At 44.7% G+C, this 18,836-nt stretch overlaps 1 protein-coding gene across 1 annotated transcript in view; it reads right to left on the bottom strand.

The window, feature by feature from the left end:
* Positions 1 to 18,836, bottom strand: part of LOC134353510 (protein KASH5-like) — a 159,274-nt gene that overhangs the window by 69,878 nt on the left and 70,560 nt on the right. The window contains exon 9 of the mRNA XM_063061508.1: positions 1,293 to 1,453. Within this exon, the coding sequence (XP_062917578.1) occupies positions 1,293 to 1,453 (161 nt within the window). The remainder of the gene's footprint in view (positions 1 to 1,292; positions 1,454 to 18,836) is intronic.

Here is an 18,836-nt window from a genome sequence, read left to right as displayed (position 1 = left end):
AACATTTATTATGCTTTCCTTATGTTTTTAAAATTTATGAAAGGGAAAGAGATTAATTTCAAGAAAGGTAAGCAAAGTTTAACTACCTTTTTTTTTCCCCCAAGAAAGATTGGGTAAAATTCATTCTCTACTCAAAAGAGCATTGACAATTATTTTTTGATTATTGTATCTACAACTTACTGATCATGCTCATGTACCACGAGCTATAGATACAAAACTTTCTACACGGGGTTCCCTGAGACGTGAAAATTATTTCAAGGGTTCCTCCAGGGCAAAAAGTTTGAGAAAGGCATGATGTAGAGACTTATATACAGTATGTGAAGCTGAAAGTGTGGGCAGGACATTATAGGGACCTTCGAGCTTCCTCCTAGAATTTTTCCAAATATTGTTGCAATCCAGGAAGCACTTAATCATAAGACATAGACTTGTGGGTGCCACGATGTGATACTATTACATCTCAGGGTATCAGAGCTTGGAGTTCAATCCTGGCGTCCTCTGTAAGGAGTCTGTATGTCCTTCCCGTAGAATGCATAGATTTCCCCCAGGTCCTCTGGTTTCCTCCCACAGTCCAAAGACATACCAGGCAGGTTAACTAGTCAGTGTAATTGTCCCGTGATTAGGTTGAGAGTTAAATCAGGGTTGCTGGGTGGTGCGCCACACTGTATCTCTAAATAAATAAAATTAAATTAGAGCAACCATCACTGTTACAACCTATTCAGCATTTTTTATTAAGTCCAACACTTCTTTAGTTCACTCTGCATTCACGTTTTGGCCATACTCTGTGAATTATGGCCCATTGTGAATATGCAACTATCTTAATCATGCACTCATGTCAGTCAGTTCAAAAAAACACAAAGGTAATACTTGGGATTTCAATTCAGTTGAAACTGGGCAACGCAGTAGCGTAGCAGTTAGTGAAACACTATTACAGTGCCAGCCTGGGTTCAATTGTGCCGCACCTGTAAGGAGTGCATAAATTCTCCCTCTAACCGTGTGGGTTTCCTCTAAGTGCTCTGGTTTCATCCCAAATTTCAAAGACATAGGGGTTAGAAGGCTAATTGGTCTCATGGGTGTAAACGAACTGTGCAGGCTTGTTTGGGCAGAAAGGGATGTTACTGTGTTGCATCTCTATATAAAAACAGAATAAAAGTTCCAAACTGCACTCCCACAATCTGAGACTCTGATAATACTTTAAAAAATTAAACATTTTCAAAATAAAGTAGGGATCTGATTAGCAAATTGAGAATAATATCCAGTTGGTTATGACTCTTATTTGTGCCGCACGAAAATACCTGGTGTATGAATCCATCTCTGTTTGGTGTTGCTGCATGACAGCTGTCAATTGTGGAGCTAGATTCCCTTTGTACATGTCCCAGATTATTTTACTATAAAACAGGCAACTTATTTTCTGAAGAAGTTCTTTAGTTTCCTCTTCGATATCTTGCCGCATAAGCTAAAAGTAAAGGAGAAGCAAATCAGCAAACCACCACAGACTATAAGACAAAAATAAGCCACTCATTAAACCTGAATGAGATAAAGAAAAGAATAAAAATCATCAAATAAGCAAGCAACATTAAAGACCAACACAATAATCATCATCATTATGTGCCACGTTCAATGATGTGGATGAACATACTCTGTGCCCACTGATTGTTCTTGGCATGAAATAAGCTAGCTCTAAAATAATAAATAATAAAAGTTGAGCAACACACTCAAAATGCTGGAGGAACTCAGCAGGCCAGGCAGCATCTATGGAAAAAGTAATCGTCCTTTCGGGCTGATATCCTTTGGCAGGGTTTTGGCCCAAAACGTCAACTGTACATTTTTCAATAGATGTTGCCTGGAGTGCTAAGCTCCTCCAGCATTTTGTGTGTGTTGCTTGGCTTTCCAGCATCTGCAGATGTTTTCGTTTGTGAACTAATAAAAGTTGGTGGGTTGTGGAGGCAGTAAGAGGTCTATACAAATACTAATGAATTTGTTCATTATTTTAAAGGGAACTTGCTGACACTCATTTTCAATCAAATTAATGCAGCTTAAAAATTTTGTGTGACAGTCAAGATATTGGATGAACTCAGTGGCTAGGTGGCATCTGTAAAGGGAAATGGATAGTTAATGTCTCAGTTTGAGACTCTTCAACTCTTGTGCTCAAAACTAGTGTTTTCTCAATTCTACAATGCCTTAGCCATTCTGAATGATGACACATGAACTTCATTAAGATTTTTAAAAGTAACCAAAATTTATGTTTGCATGAATTTCAAAGCACTCAAGTTTTAGTAAATGCGTCATACAACACCGAAGCTGGAAAATGGAATGGGGAATGCTACGATGGTAAGTAGGCAAATGATTCACATCATTAAGGCCATCCTGGCCGTCAGAAGTGCAACTTGTTGGTGAACTTCCCAGCTAGATAGTGGTATCAACAATGGAAAGGCTTTTTGTGATGCAGTTGATGATCAGCAAAAGATATTCCATTTTTGCTCTTTACATTATGAGTTATTTTTGTCCACGCTCATCTAAGTTGAAATACATGTTTGTTTTAAGTTAATAAAGTTACAGAGCCAGCTACTTTAAGAGTGCAGCAAGCAAAGATCAGGCAACCTCTTTGTGCATTGTCAGTGGGTCAAACAATACATACCTCTGAACGAATACTGTGAAAGTAACAGTAGTGCCTCATAAAAATTGGTACTGAAAAAATACCCATGTTTTTAAACATGAAGGTTATTGTTCCTCAAATACAGAATAGACAAACACAGTTTACCTTATTGTTTACATTAACTGGCTGTATCTGGTTCCATTTGTTGGCCCAGTATATTAACACAATTAGTACACAGAGATCTGGAGACAACATCATAGACGCTATAAAGTCTCTTATCACACTGAGATAAGAGGCAACCAGAAGCACCCCCACACTTCTTAAAGTCTATTTCATTTTTTATCAAGCTTCAGGTCTGGAGATAGTCAAGTAATGAGGTGAGTACAGAGTGAAATGAGGGTAGAGTTGAGGAAGTGCAAAAAATCCTACAAGAGGAAGCTGGACTACAAGCTCCAGCAGAATAGCATAAGGGTCGTGTGGTCAGGCATGAAGCAGATCACTGGCTTCAAGGTTAAGGAAAGGAAGATCGAGGGCTGCCTGGATAGGGCCAATGAATTTAACTTGTTTTTCAACAGCTTCAGTATGTACCTCCTGCTGTCCCTCTCCTACTTTCCCACACCACATACCCTCCCTGCCCCAAAGCTTTCTTCCCTCCACCCCCACCCCCGTGGTGAGTGCTTGTGTTTCAAACACCGCCCCCCCCAACCCCAACTTTGGAGTTATCCACCTGACTGTGACTGCAGGTCAGGTTAATAGAGACTACATCAAAGCAAGGCTGCTGGACCTGACTGTATGAGCCCCAGGGTACTGAAGGCCTGTGCAAGCCAGCTGCCTGGCATTTTGTAGCATCTTTTCAATCTAAGTCTGAGTCAGGAAAAGATACCAGTGTTATGGAAGACTTCCTGCTTGGTTCCTGTACCCAAGAAGGCGACTCCATCTGAACTTACTGACTACAGACCAATTGCCTTCGCATCTCAGGTGATGAAGGTGCTAGAGAGGCTGGTCTTGACTTACCTTGGACCACAGGTGAGATCTTCATTGGACCTCTACAGTTTGCTTACCAACCTCATGTGGGAGTGGATGATGCCATCATCTACCTGTTGCAGAGAGCTCACTCCCATCTGGAGGATGCTGGTGGTATTTTGAGAATCACATTTTTTTGATTTGTCTAATGCCTTCAATACAATCCAGCCACTTCTTTTGAGTGAGAAGCTGCAAAGGATGGGCATAGACAAATCCACTATCCCTGGATTACTGGCTACCTGACAGATAGACCCCAGTTTGTACGGCTAGGTAATTGTCTGAGATGGAGGTAAGTGGGACTGGAGTACCACAAGGGTCCTGTCTCCATTTCTGTTCACGCTGTACACCTCAGACTTTTAGTACAAATTTGAATCTTGTCACTTGCAAAAGTTCTCTGATGGCTCTGCGGTGGTTGGGTGTATAAGAGATGGGCAGGAATCAGAGTACAGAGGACTGGTGGACAAGTTTGTGGAGTGGTGTGGGTGGAATCACCTGTTCCTGAATGTGATGAGAACCAGGGAGATGGTGATTGATTTTAGGAGGAAGAGGACCGTGACAAGTCACATATACATTCTGGGAGAAGTTAAGGTGGTGGAAGAGTACAAGTACTTAGGTGTTCACCTTGACAACAGACTTGACCGGAAAACCAACACCAATGCTTACAAAAAGGAGATGAGCATACTCTATTTTCTAAGGAAGCTGAGATCCTTCAATGTGTGCAGCAGGATGTTGGAGATCTTTTACCAGTCTGTTGTAGCGAGTGCAGTCTTCTTTGCGACTTTATGTTGGGGGAGCAGCATTGGCTCTGGTGACGCAGAAAGACTAAATAAACTGATCGAAAAGGCTGGATCCATCCTTGGCTACAACCCGGACTCTTTTGAGTTAGTGGCGGAGAGGAGGTCACTAAACAAACTGTTATCCATTAAGGACAATCGGGCATATCCTCTCCATGAGCTACTGAATAAGCAGCGGAGCACCCTTTTGAACAGACTCATTCAGCTCTGCTGTCACAAGGATCGTTACAAAAAATCTTTCCTACTAAGTGCAATAAGCATATACAACAGTTCATCTCTGTGCAACAGGAGAACACACATCATGGTACAATCATCCCTGTTATATTATTTCATACATTATTAGTACACATTGGTAAATTGATACTGTGTATATTATTATTCTGTACTTTATTATTAGTTAAGTCTGAGCATTACTAATTGTGTTTTTAAATGTTGCTGCTGTAACGAAATAATTTCCCACTTCGGATCAATAAAGTGCTTATTATTATTATTATTAACTAATTGACACTCATGCAGACGCTTTTCTTTGGGAATAAGCAGATAGAGATCAACAACCCCAAAGAAGCAGCAATCTGAATGGAAGAGGCAATCATGGCTGACAAGTGAAGTTAAAGGCAGTATAAAAGCAAAACAGAGGGCGTACAGTATAACAAAAACTAGTGGGAAGACACAGGATTGGGAAGCTTATAAGTAACAACAGAAGGCAACTAAAAAGCAATAAAGAGCGAAAAGATGAATTTTGAAGGTAAGCTAGCTAATAATACAAAAGAGGATACCAAAAACTCTTTTAGATATATAAAGAGTAAATAAGAGGCAAGGGTGGACATTAGACCACTGGAAAATGATGCTGGAGAGATAGTAATAGTAGACAAAGACATGGCAGATGAACTGAATAAGTATCTGTGTCAGTCTTCACTGTGGAAGATACCAGCAGTAAGCCAGAAATCAAGAGGGTCAGGGACAGAAGTGAGTATCGTCACTATTACAAAGGAAAGTGCTTGGGAAATAAAAGGTCTGAAGGTGAATAAGTGGACCAAATTGACCACACTCCAGGGTTCTGATAGAGGTAGCTGAAGAGATTATGAAGGCAATAATAATGATTTTTCAAGAATCACTAGATTCTGGAATGGTTTCAGAGGACTGGAAAATCGCACAAGTCCCTCTACTCTTTAGGGAAGGAGACCAAGGAGAGAAATTATAGGCCAGTTAGCCTGACTTGAAGGCCTTAATGATGGATGCTGCCTTTTGAGGTATCACTCCTTGAAAATAAAGATGAGAAAAGGATGTTGGCATCCAAAGGAGATCTGTAAGAACTGACATGAGAATGAAAGTGAGAAGAGCATTTGATGGCACTGAGCCTGTACTTGCCCGACTTTAGAAGAATCAGGGTTTTTACTGAAATCTAGCAAATATTAAAAGGCCTAGATACAGTGGGTGGGTAAAGGATGTTGCTAATAGTGGGACAGTCTAGGACTAGGGAGCACAACTTCAGAATAGGAGGGTGTCCCTTCAGAACAGAGAATAGGAGGGATTTCTTTAGCCAGCCAATAGTGAATCTGTGGAATTCATCGCCAGTCAGCTGTGAAGGCCCAGTTGGTTAATAGATACTTAATTAGTAAGGGTGTCAAAAGTTATGGGGAGAAAGCTGGAGAATGGAGTTGAGATGGAAAATAAATCAGCCATGATCAAATATTGGGAGTACACTCAATGGGCCGAATGGCCAAATTCTACTCCTGTGTCTTATGATCTTTTCATGAAACTCACCAGCCTAGATTACTATGTCACTGAAACCAACTAACCAAACCTTGCATGCTTTGAGTTTTTCTAACTGACCTCGAATGTATTAAAGCTGAAGAATAGGAGTTTGTGAACATATGATAAAATACCAGTCTCAGCTTACCCAGATGCAGAGAACATAACTGGTTCTTTGAAGAAATCTTGGGAAAATTTATTTATATTGTTGGATATGACACTCTTCTTCCAGAAACACCTTTGTGACACCATGGACACACGGTGCACGTGGCAAACCATAACAGATTACAAGTCCACACTGCCCTGCACGCAGCAATGACAGCAACACTCCACATTCATGTCTCTCTCTCTCTCTCTCTCTCTCTCTCTCACACACACACACACACACACACACACACACACACACACACACACACACACACACACACACACACACACACACTCACTCACAGGCATGCTCTCTACCTGCATCCAAGGTCAAGAAAGCTGCAGGCCAGACAGCATATCTCGTCAGGCGCTGAGGGATTGTATGGCCCAGTCAAAAGAGGTTTTAACGGGCATCTTTAATATCTCTTTGAAACAATCTTATGTCCCTCCAGGCTTCAAGGCAGCCACCAGCATTCCAGTGCTCAAGACAGTGACAGTAACTGACCTCAACGATTACAGTCCAGTGCCAATGACTTCAACCACCATCAAGTGTTTTGAGCAGCTAGTCATGGATTGTATGAAATTCCACCTTCTAGCTACATTAAACCTTCTCCATTGTGCCTACTGCTCAAACTAGTCTACTGATGTTGCCATAGCCTCGGCCCTCCATTCCACCTGTTCGACCTAGAAAACAATGGCTCATATGCCAGGATGTTATTCATCGACTTCAGCTCTGTGTTTGACACGATCATCCCTCAGAGGTGGTGGGTAAACTGTCCTTGTTGGGACTCAACATTCCCCTCTGTAACTGGATCTTGGACTTCTTGATGGAAAGACCCCAGTCAATCTGATTTGTCAGCAACATCTCAAGCTCCATCATGCTGAGTGCTGAGTGCTAAGTGCTGGTGCCCCCCCACCACCACCACAGGGCTGTTTGCTCAGCCAGCAGCTGTTCATGCTGCTGACCACAACTGCACTGCCAAATCCAGCTCAAACCACACCATGAAGTTCACTGATAATACAACAGTGTTGGCCGCATCCACAACAACGATGAGTTGGCATACAAGGAAGAGGTAGAGAGGCTTGTCAAATGGTGTGAGAACAACAACCTGAGTCTCAACATGGACAAGACAAAAGAGCTGATTTTAGACTTCAGGAAGGTGCAGGTAAACACACTCCAATGCACAAAGATATCAGTGCTGTCCCAATTCTGCACATCAGACCTGGAATATCTCACAATTTAGTGCCACCCATTTTATGTACCACAGGAGATTTCTGTGATTACTTTGGTAGCGGTATACATTCCACCTTGGGCCAATGTCAATCAGGCTTTAGATGATCTAAGCAATGAGATCAGCATGCATGAAACAGCACATCATAACACCTTCACCATCATTTTGGGGGATTTTAACCAGGCCAGTCTGAAAAATAATCACTAAACATTAACCATCAACAGATCACTTGCAATACCAGAGGAAACAACACACAAGACCATTGTTACACCACCATCAAGAATGCCTGATGTGATATTCCATGCTCTCACTTTGGGAAGTCTGATCACCTGGCTGTACTTCTACTCCCTGAGTATAGGCAGAGACTGAAGACTGTAGCACCAGTAGTGAGGACCAAGAAGGTACTGACAAGGGAAGTACAGCAGCGCTTACAGGACTGCTTTGAATCTGTGGTCTGGACCGTACTCAGGGATTTATCTTCGAATCTGGATGAGTATGCTGCAGTTATTACTGACTTCATTAAAACCTGTGTGGATGAGTACGTGCCTACAAAAACTTGCTGTATGTTCCTAAACCAAAAGCCATGGATGAACCAGGAGGTACACCTGAAAGCTAGATCTGTAGTGTTGAAGTCAAGTGACCCAGGTCTACACCAGAAAGCCAGGTATGACTTGTAGAGGGCTACTTCAAGGGCAAGGAGACAATTTTGTATGACGTCTTATGCACAACAACTCTGACAGGGTTTGCAAGACATTACTTCCTACAAATTGAAACCCAATAGCATGAATGGCAGCAATGCTTCAGTACCAGATGAACTCAATGATTTCTATGCCTGCTTTGAAAGGGAGAATATAACTGCAGCTGTGAAGATCCCTGCTGCACCTGGTGACCCTGTGATCTCTGTCTCAGAAACCGATGCTAGGCTGTCTAGAAAGAGGGTGAACCCACACAAGGCAGAAGGACCCAATGGAGTACCTGGTAAGAGTCAAGGTCCATAATGGCTGTTTAGCATCTTAAACTGCAAACCTGCTAGGTTCCAGAAGACACATTATAATTTAAAAAGCAATGTAACAGTAAATTTCCTGCTTTTTTTCTAAAGAGCTTGATGACAAGTTGATGACTCACTCACCTACCCTGATACACATATGCTAGTACCTCTCTAGTAGTTCATGCAGGCACCATTGTCTCATCTGAAATTCCATACGATCACAGTGAAAAGCTTTTACAGCAACGACAGAACATAGACCAGCAGAGCACAGGAACAGACCTTCAGTCCACAACTGCACTGGACATGGCGCCAAATTAAACTGCCTGTACCTGACCCACATCTCCGCACATTCATGTATCTACCAGCCTCTTAAACATGGCTATTGTACCTGCTTCCATCACTATACAAGGCAGCCCACTCTGGCATCCTCCACTCTCTGTGTAAAATCTTTGCCCTACATATATCTCCTTTAAATTTAATGCTCTCTTGTTTTACAAACATAGAACATAGAACACTACAGCACAGGAACAGGCCCTTCAGCCCATCTAATCATTGCCGAACTATTAATCTGCCTAGGTCCGTCAACCGCCATCCAGACCATAGCCCTCTAGACCACCGTAATCAATGTACCTATCCAAATTTCTCTTGCTGAAATCGAACCCGCATTAGTTTTATACACGTCCTCTAGTACTTGACCCTCTACCCTCTGAGAAAAAACTATTGTTTTATCCTATCTATGTACTTCCTTAATTTTATAAAACTTCTATAAGATCTCCCCTCAGCTTTCGATACTCTAGAGAAAACAACCCAAGTTTGGTCAATCTATTTTTAAAGCTTTATACCTCTAAACCAGGCAGCATCCTGGTGCACCAGTTCTGAATCCTTTTCAAAGTTTCTACATAGTTCCTATAATAGGCAATCAGAATTGCACATAATAGTGCAGCCTAACCTAAGTTTATGACTTGCCCTTATAACATAACACACCTACCAATGGTGGTAAGCATGCAAAATGCCTTCTTTATAATCCTATCTACTTGCATGACCACCTTCTGGGAGCTATGAACTTGGATCCCAAGATCCCTCTGTACAGCAAAGCTGTTACAACACAAGGTATCTAGAGGTCATTATATAGTGAAACGAAGTATCAATATAATTCTTACCAGTTCTTCAGTGATTCCCTGAAAATCTACCAAGTTTCGTTGAGAACATTTTTGATACATGTCTTTGATTAATCTTGCAGAGCCATGAAGTGGTAATGTGCCACACAAGGGTGTAGGTAAATTATCTGAAGCAACATCTGATTTCTGCTAAGAAAGAAAAAAATTAATGGCTGTGGCCCAGATGAAAGATAATGATCAACCAATACTTAAGCAAAACCTCCAATCATCTACGAAGCATTGCTTTTCTTATATTGTACAAAATAGAAAACAGAAAATAAGCGATCCAATTCATATATAACACTGTGTGGCGACCCACTTTCTACACATGCGAACCAGCTCACAAAATAGCCCGCGCGCGGGGAGAGACTTTTGTAACGTGCCTCTGACGTCATTTCCGCCCAGAGAGGGCTGGAAGGGAGCTGCTTAAAAGCCAGTGCCGCGAAGTTTGAATAAACGAGTCTCAAGTGCGACTTACAGACTGCGCCTCGTTATTTCTAGCTCTGTGTGTAGCACATCGCTACATTGGTGACCCTGACGGTCCAAACGGGATTTGGACCAAAGATGACCGACTCTTCTTCATCTGTTCACGCAGTTTCACTAAAACTGCCAACTTTCTGGACGCTGCAACCACGCGTGTGGTTTGACCAAGCAGAAGCCCAGTTCCAAATTCAGCAGATATCTTCGGATTCCACACGTTACTATTACGTGGTGAGCTCCCTTGACCAGGAGACAGCCGCACGAGTTGGGAATTTCATACAGTCACCCCCCGAAGAAGGCAGCAGTCAAAGCGCTGCTCTTAGAGACCTTCGGCCTCTCATGGCGTGAGCAAGGTGCCCGCTTGCTGCACCTGGATGGTTTGGGAGACAGGATGCCGTCAGCATTGATGAACGAGATGCTGGCCCTGGCTGAAGGACACAAGTCCTGCCTCATGTTTGAGCAGGCGTTCCTAGAACAACTGCCCGAGGACATACATCTGCTGCTGGCCGATGCAGATTTCAGTGACCCCCCAGCAGGTGGCGGCCCGGGCAGACATGCTGTGAAAAGCCAAGAGGGAGAGTGGGGCATCCGTCGGACAGATTACCAAGCCACGCGCCCAACAGCAGGCCAGACCAGGCCCAGCAACGGAGCACACACAACCCGGAGGCAGGAGTGAGGAGGCTAATGAACAGTGGTGTTTCTACCACCAGCGGTGGGGCACAAAAGCCTGCCGTTGTCGCCCGCCCTGCAAGTTCCCGGGAAACGCCAGGGCCAGCCGCCGTTAATGGCTACGGCAGCTGGCCACCAGGACAGCCCCCTGTACGTCTGGGACAAACAGTTGGGACACCGCTTCTTGGTCGACACTGGAGCGGAGATCAGTGTTTTACCCCCAACGGGGTATGACACCCGCAACAGGGCGACGGGACCCACCGAGGGCCGCAAACGGCAGCATAATTCGGACCTACGGCACCCGCACAGTGCAGCTACAGTTCGGCGCCAGCCAGTTCACATGGGACGTCACACCGGCCGCCGTGGCCCAACCACTTCTGGGGGCGGATTTCTTGCGAGCCCACAGCCTGCTGGTCGACTTGCAAGGGAAAAGACTGGTCCATGCCAAGACTTTCCAGATGTTCTCCCTGGGTGAAGCCAAGTTGCCAGCCCCACACCTGGACTCCATCACGCTGTCTGACAACGAATTCACCAGAATCCTGGTGGACTTTCCATCGGTCTGGCACCGCAGTTCATGGCAGCCATGCCCAGACATGGAGTATGGCACCACATTCCGACCCAGGGACCACCCCTCCATGCCCGCGCACGAAGGCTCCCCCCGGACAAGCTCCGCCTGGCGAAGGAGTTCAAGAGGATGGAGGAATTGGGGATCGTACGGCGGTCCGACAGACCATGGGCCTTCCCCCTTGCACATGGTGCCCAAAGCAGCTGGGGGCTGGAGACCATGAACGAGGTTATAACTCCAGACCGCTACCCCGTGCTGCACATACAGGACTTTGCAGCAAACCTGCATGGGGCAAGCATCTTTTCCAATGTAGACCTCGTCCAGGGTTACCATCAAATTCTGGTACACCCTGAATACATTCCCAAAACAGCACTCATCACCCCGTTCTGCCTGTTCGAACTCCTCCGAATGCCGTTCAGCCTGAAAAATGCCACACAGACGTTCCAACGACTAATGGATGCGGTGGGACGCGACCTGGACTTCGCGTTCATCTATTTGGACAACATCCTCATAGCCAGCAGTAATCGTCAGGAGCATCTGGCCCACCTCCGCCAGCTCTACTCCCGCCTGAGTGATTCTGGCCTCACGATCAACCCGGCCAAATATCAGTTTGGACTCGACACCATCGACTTCCTGGGCCACAGGATTACCAAAGACAGGGCAAAACCTCTGCCCGCCAAGGTAGACGCAATCCGCCACTTCGCCCGGCCCAACACAGTCAAAGGTCTGCAGGAGTTCTTTGGTATGATGAACTTCTACTATCGCTTCCTCCCCTCAGCAGCCCGTATCATGCGCCCTTTGTTCACCCTGATGTCAGATAAAGGCAAGGGACATTACTTGGGACGAAGAGGCCGCGGCCACTTTCATTAAAGCCAAGGAAGCCTTGGCAGATGCTGCGATGCTGGTGCACCCCAGAACGGACGTTCCAACCGCCCTCACAGTGGACGCATCCAACACAGCAGTCGGTGGAATGTTGGAGCAACTCATCGAGGGGCACTGGCAACCCCTGGCATTCTTCAGCAGGCACCTACGGCCACCCGAACTCAAGTACAGTGCCTTCGACCGGGAGCTGTTGGCACTATATCTGGCAATCCGGCATTTCAGGTACTTCTTAGGTGCAGGCCGTTCACTGCGTTCACGGACCACAAACCGTTGACCTTCGCATTCACGAAGGTGTCCGATCCCTGGTTGGCCCGCCAGCAGCGACATCTGTCCTACATCTCTGAGCACACGACGGACATCCAGCATGTCTCGGGAAAGGACAACGTCGTGGCGGACACACTCTCCAGACCAGCTATCCAGGCCCTGTCCCAGGGGGTGAACTATGCAGCACTGGCAGAGGCGCAGCAGGCAGATGACAAGATGCCCAGCTACAGGACCGCAGTCTCGGGTTTGCAGCTGCAAGACTTCCTCATAGGCCCAGGTGAGAAGACCCTCCTGTGTGACGTGGCTACCGGCCAACCTCGCCCCATCGTCCCGGCAGCCTGGCGGCGGTGAGTTTTCGACTCCATACACGGCTTGGCGCACCCATCTATCAGGACAACCGTCCGGATGGTCTCCAGCAAGTTCGTGTGGCACGGACTTCACAAACAGGTCAGTGAATGGGCCAAAACGTGCACTCAGTGCCAAACAGCCAAGGTGCAGCAGCACACCAAAGCCCCACCGCAACGGTTTGAACCCAACTGCCGGAGGTTCGACGACATTCATGTGGATATCGTGGGGCCCCTGCCAGTGTCGCCAGGAGCGCGGTTCCTCCTAACTATGATGGACCGGTTCACGAGATGGCCAAAGGCGGTCCCACTCACCGACACCACCGCCGATTCCTGCGCTCGAGCACTGATTGCAAACTGGGTAGCACGCTTCGGGATACCAGCCCACATTACCTCCGACAGAGGCGCCCAGTTCACCTCCAGCCTGTGGTCGGCTGTGGCCAGCCTGTTGGGAACACAATTACACCACACAACTGCCTACCACCCACAGTGGAACGGACCAGTGGAATGCTTCTACCGTCACTTAAAGTCGGCTCTCATGGCCCACCTGAAAGGGCCTGACTAGGTGGACGAGCTTCCCAGGGTACTGCTTGGAATCCGCACAGCACCCAAAGAGGATCTGCACACCTCGTCGGCTGAGCTGGTGTACGGCACACCCCTGGTCTTCCCAGGAGAGTTCATACCAGCCTCAAGGGGGCAAGAGGAAGAACCCGCAGCAGTCCTGGACAGACTACGCGAAAGGCTCAGCAACCTGGCCCCCATACCGACTTCACAGCACGGACAGATCCCGACCTGCGTACCCAAAGACCTGCAGAACTGTAAGTTTGTATTCGTACGAAGGGGCGCACACCAAGCACCGCTACAGCGGCAGTACGAGGGGCCATTCAAGGTGATCAGTAACAACGGGTCCACTTACGTTCTGGACATTGGGGTGAAAGAGGTGGTTTTCACGGTGGACCAACACAAACCAGCCCATGTGGACTTGGCGCAGCCAGTCGAGGTTCAGGCACCGCAGCACAGAGGCAAACCGCCCAAACAAAGACTGATCCAGACTGTGGACATTTGGGGTGTATCGCCGGTTCGGGGGGCGGGGGGGGGGGGTGTTATGAGGTGACCCACTTTCTACACAAGCGAACCGGCTCACAAAACAGCTCATGCGTGGGGAGAGACTTTTGTAATGCACCTCTGACGTCATTCCACCCGGAGAGGGCTGGAAGGGAACTGCTTAAAAGCCAGTGCCGCGAGGTTTGAATAAACGAGTCTCGAATGCAACTTACAGACTGCGTGTCGTTATTTCTAGCTCTGTGTGTAGCACATCGCTACAACTGAAGATTATAGTAATGCAGAACAGGAAGCAAGTTTCACAATATTATGGGCCGAAGAACTAGTTCCTGTACTGTACAGTTCAATGTTAAGTTACAAAATGCAGATCTGAAAATTGTAAGCCACTGTAATACAAAATTAGGAAGGCTAGATCTGTTCACTTGTAGCAAAAATCGCCAACAATAAGAGACCTCTCCAGTAGTCTTCTTAGCAATCGTTCTCTAGAATAGAGTTATAGAACAATTCAGCACAGATACAGGCCCTTCAGCCCATATCCTTAAAGTCCCTTCCTTCCATGTACCTATCCAAGTTATACAATTGTACCTGTGCCAACCACTTCCTTTAGCAGTTTATTCCATATACTCACCATCTTCACCACCTCAGGTCTCTTTTAAATATTTCCCCTCTCACCCTAATCCCTTGTCCCCTAGCTTTGGACAATCACGCCTCACTGTTCAATTTCCCAGGAACTTCGCCTCTAGGCACTGCTATTTCTGTCAACCTAAATCCTGTTGGCATCTTTGGTAACCTATCCCAGAGTCCACTATATGACCCATTTTAGTGTAATCTCAAATTTACTGATTATGCCAACTTTACTGCCATCCTTTTACATAATAGAGATCATCAGCTATAATGAAGATACCAGTACTAAGCACAATATTGCAAGTGTGGTCTAACCAGGATTTTATAGAGCTGCAATATTACCTCATGGGTCTTGAACTCAATCTTCAATTTATCTTCATAAATTCACTTTTTCACATCACCAAATAATTCAATCAGACTCGTAAGGCATGACCGACACCTCAAAAAGCCAAGTTGACTACCCTTAATCAGACTACTCTACTCCAAATGCTTATAAATCCTGTCTCTAAAAATCTTCTCCAATAATTTACCTACAACTAGATCCACTAGTCTATAATTCCCAGGGCTATCCCTACTCTCTTTCTTAAATAAAGAAATAATAGTTGCTACCTCCAATCATCTGGTACTACTCTGTGGCCAAGGAGGGCACAAAGATAATTGCTAGTGCATAGCAATCTCTTCCCTCTCGCTTCCCTTGGTAACCTGGGATATACCCTGTCCAATCCTGGGGTTTGTCTATCCTAATGTTTTCTAAGTGTTTTTGCATATCCTCTTTCCTAACGTCAACATGCTCTAGCATATCAGCCTATTTTATAATGTCCTCACAAACATTAAGGTCCCTTTCACTGGTGAATACTGAAGCAAAGTATTTATTAAGGATCTCCCCTACTTCCTCTAACTCCAGGCACATTTCCTCTTATCTTTGACCAGTCCTATCCTCACTCTAGTCAACTACCTTTAAGTGCATGTATATAACATTTCTTCCCTGGAAAGGAAAGATCCTGTATATCCTACCTTTGATTTTTATCATCTTATAAATTTTATTGGGTCTGCCCTCAGTCTGCAACCCTCCAGAGAAAACAACTCACATATGTTCAACCTCTCCTTACAGCTCCTACCTTCTAATCTAGAAAACAACCTGGTAAACCTTTTAAATATCCTTTCCAAAGCCTTCAGATTCTTCCTGTAATGGAGCAACAAAATTACAAATAATGCTCCAAATATGGCCTAATCAAAATTTAATGTAGCTGCAACTTGACTTACACTAATACTCAGTGTCCTAATGAATGCAGCAAATTATGTCATAGATCTTCTTTACCATGCTATCCACTAGGATGGCTACTATTAGGAGCCATGGACCTGGGCTCCAAGATCCCTCTGTACAATAATGCTGTTAAGGGTCCTACCGTTAACTGTATACTTTCACCTTAAATTTGAATAGGTTGTGTACAGTATTTTAGTTCTGGGATTTACCAACATACATTTCTGGTGAATTTCTTTAATTATGTTTGATTGATCATTCCTACCTGTTGAATCTCTTCTATCTCCAGCTGTAGAGAATATGCTGGTGTTCTTACAGGAGCAATGGAACTTTGCAATTCTATACCTTGGGTGCCATAGGGTCTGTGGTATGGAAAAGCTTTTTTTCAAACTGAACTCACAATTTTCATTAGATTTGAATAGTGAAAATCCAAACAAATAACATACAAATGAGTTAATAATTAGTGAACAAAAATCTCTTGATAGGATTTAGTTTGCAAGTACTCAGAATTACTTGCTACATCTTCTTCTTTAATTCCATTCAGAAGAGAGAAATTTGTCAATATAAACTTAATGCACATTCACCTTTAGAGGAAGGTGAATTACATCATGATGCTCTGGGCTTTCTTTTTCTCTCTAGGCCTTTGACCAAGTTCTTTCCCAGGACTACTACAGCCAACTATCCTTGTCTCTGTTTTTGCCTTTGCTGCCATTTCATCCACATGCTTTCCAGGCTTCCAGTTTAACCCAGCAAGGATCTTGCGGCCACCACTTCTTCCTATAGTTTTCCCTCAATGCTTTAGATCTCCACTATATATCAACACCTTCAGACTCTCAACCTTTTCCTCCCAGGGCTCTGGACCTCCCTTTCCCAGATATGCCAGTACCTAATTTTTTGTCCTCCAACAGATCCACTTTTTCAACTAGACAATTTTTAGCAATCCTGATTTCCAAAAGAACATTGAAAACTCACCTGACTCCAGATTCCCACAGGACCACCTGCACTTCCTTAAGAGAGCTAGAAGGGGACATGAGAAGGCCTTGGAAAGTAATATTAAGAAAAACTCCAGGGCATTCTACACGCATTTGAAGGATAGGAAAATGACTAGTGACAGTACAAACAATCAGGCATGAAAGAGGAAATGTGCCTGCAGTTGCAGGACGTAGGAAAGGTCTTTAATGCATACTTTGCTTCAGCAGTCACCATTGAATGGACCTTGAAAATGTAAGGTCAGTATAGAACAGGAAAATGAGTTGGTACAAGCTGAGGTTAAAGGGGATAAGTTGGAACTTTTGAAAAACATTAGGATAGATAAGTCCCAGGGCCAGATGGGCTGTACCCCAGGTTTACATGGGAAGCAAGGGAAGAGACTGCTGGATCATTGATGATGATCTTTGCATCAGCGCTGGTGAAAGTAGTAGTACTAGAGGTCTGGAGAATGGCAAGAGTTATTCCTTTGATCAAGAAAGATAACAGGGATAATCCTAGGAATTATAGACCAGCGATTCTTACCTCAGTTGTGAGAAAACAACTAGAGAGGTTTCTTAGAGACACGATTTACAAGCATTTGAGAAGCATAGTCTGATTAGGATAGTCAACATGGCAGTGTAAGGGGTAGATCACGAGTCTAATTGACTTTTTCGAGAAAGCAACAAAATATACTGATGAAGGTAGAACACTGGAGGTAGTGTATATAGTAATACATTTGACAAAGTTCCCCATGGTAGTCTCATTCAAAAGGTCAGGAAGCATGGGATCCCCAGAAACTTGGCTGTGTTGATTCAGGAATGGCTTGCTCATAGAAGGAAGAGGGTGGTAGTAGAGTGTATTCAGCCTGAAGGTTCACGACCAATTGGTTGCATCAGGATCTGTTCTGGGAGCCCTGCTCTGTGTTTTTTTTAAATAAATGATTTTTATAAAGAAGGTCTCAGATGTCTCAAAGGGTGGTGCGGATAGGAGACTGTCATAGGTTACAACACAAAATTAACAGAATGCAGATCTGAGCTGAGAAGTGGCAGATGGAGTTCAACCTGGAAAAGTGTGAAGTGGAAGCTCGAACTTTAAGTTTGTATACAAGGTTAAGGACAAGATTCTTAGCAATGTGGAGGAACAGTATGTTCAATGATTCCCCCACCTTCTCTGATAGCATATTCCAGATATCAACCAAGCTATATAAAAAATATTTACTCCTTACGTCCGCTTTAAAATAAGGGCAATAATCCCACACTTACAGATGAGCTCAATGTCTTCTACACACACTCTGTTCAAGAGAAATATGACACATCCACTGAGCCCTCTCCTCTCAAGTCTCTGAGACCAACGCTCTGAGTGAACTCATGAAAGATGCCTAGTCCTGATAGGACATTGAGACATGTACTAAAGATCAGTGTGGACTAAATAGCCTGAGTATTCATGGATCCATTCAACCTCTTGCTTCTGCAGTCTAACATTCTCATCTGCTTCAGAGTTATCTATTGCACCAGTGCCCAAGATGAGCATGGTGACTTGCCTTAATGACTATCACTGCTAGCACTGGCAGCTTCAAGAGGTTATGTTTTGGTACTAATCAACTCCTGCCTCAGAAATGACTTGAATCCACTTCAGTTTGCCTACTACCCCAACAGGTCAATAGCAGATACAATTTCTCTGCTCTGCACCATCTGTACAATGTAACACACACCAGGTATGTGTTCAGTGATTGATTTAACTGACTACAACTTAATGTTCAAAACAAAATCTCCATCCAATAATCTTCAAGATCTGGGTCTCGCCATTCAAAACTATTCTCTCATAGATAGCCCCCTTCTGCAATTGAATCCTTGACCTCTATTTTAAGAGACCTTAATCAATGCAGACTGGTAACAACATCTCCTCCACACTGACCATCAACATACTTGTAAGTGTACTTTAAAGCTGTGTGCTTCGACCACTGCCTTACTCTCCATACACATGTAACTTTGTGGCTAAGCAATGCCATATACAAATTTCCCAAACACCAC

The sequence above is a fragment of the Mobula hypostoma genome, chromosome 11, assembly GCF_963921235.1.
Source record: "Mobula hypostoma chromosome 11, sMobHyp1.1, whole genome shotgun sequence".
NCBI lineage: Eukaryota > Metazoa > Chordata > Chondrichthyes > Myliobatiformes > Myliobatidae > Mobula > Mobula hypostoma.
Note: the sequence above shows the minus strand (reverse complement) of the source record. Positions and strands in the feature narration are given on the sequence as shown.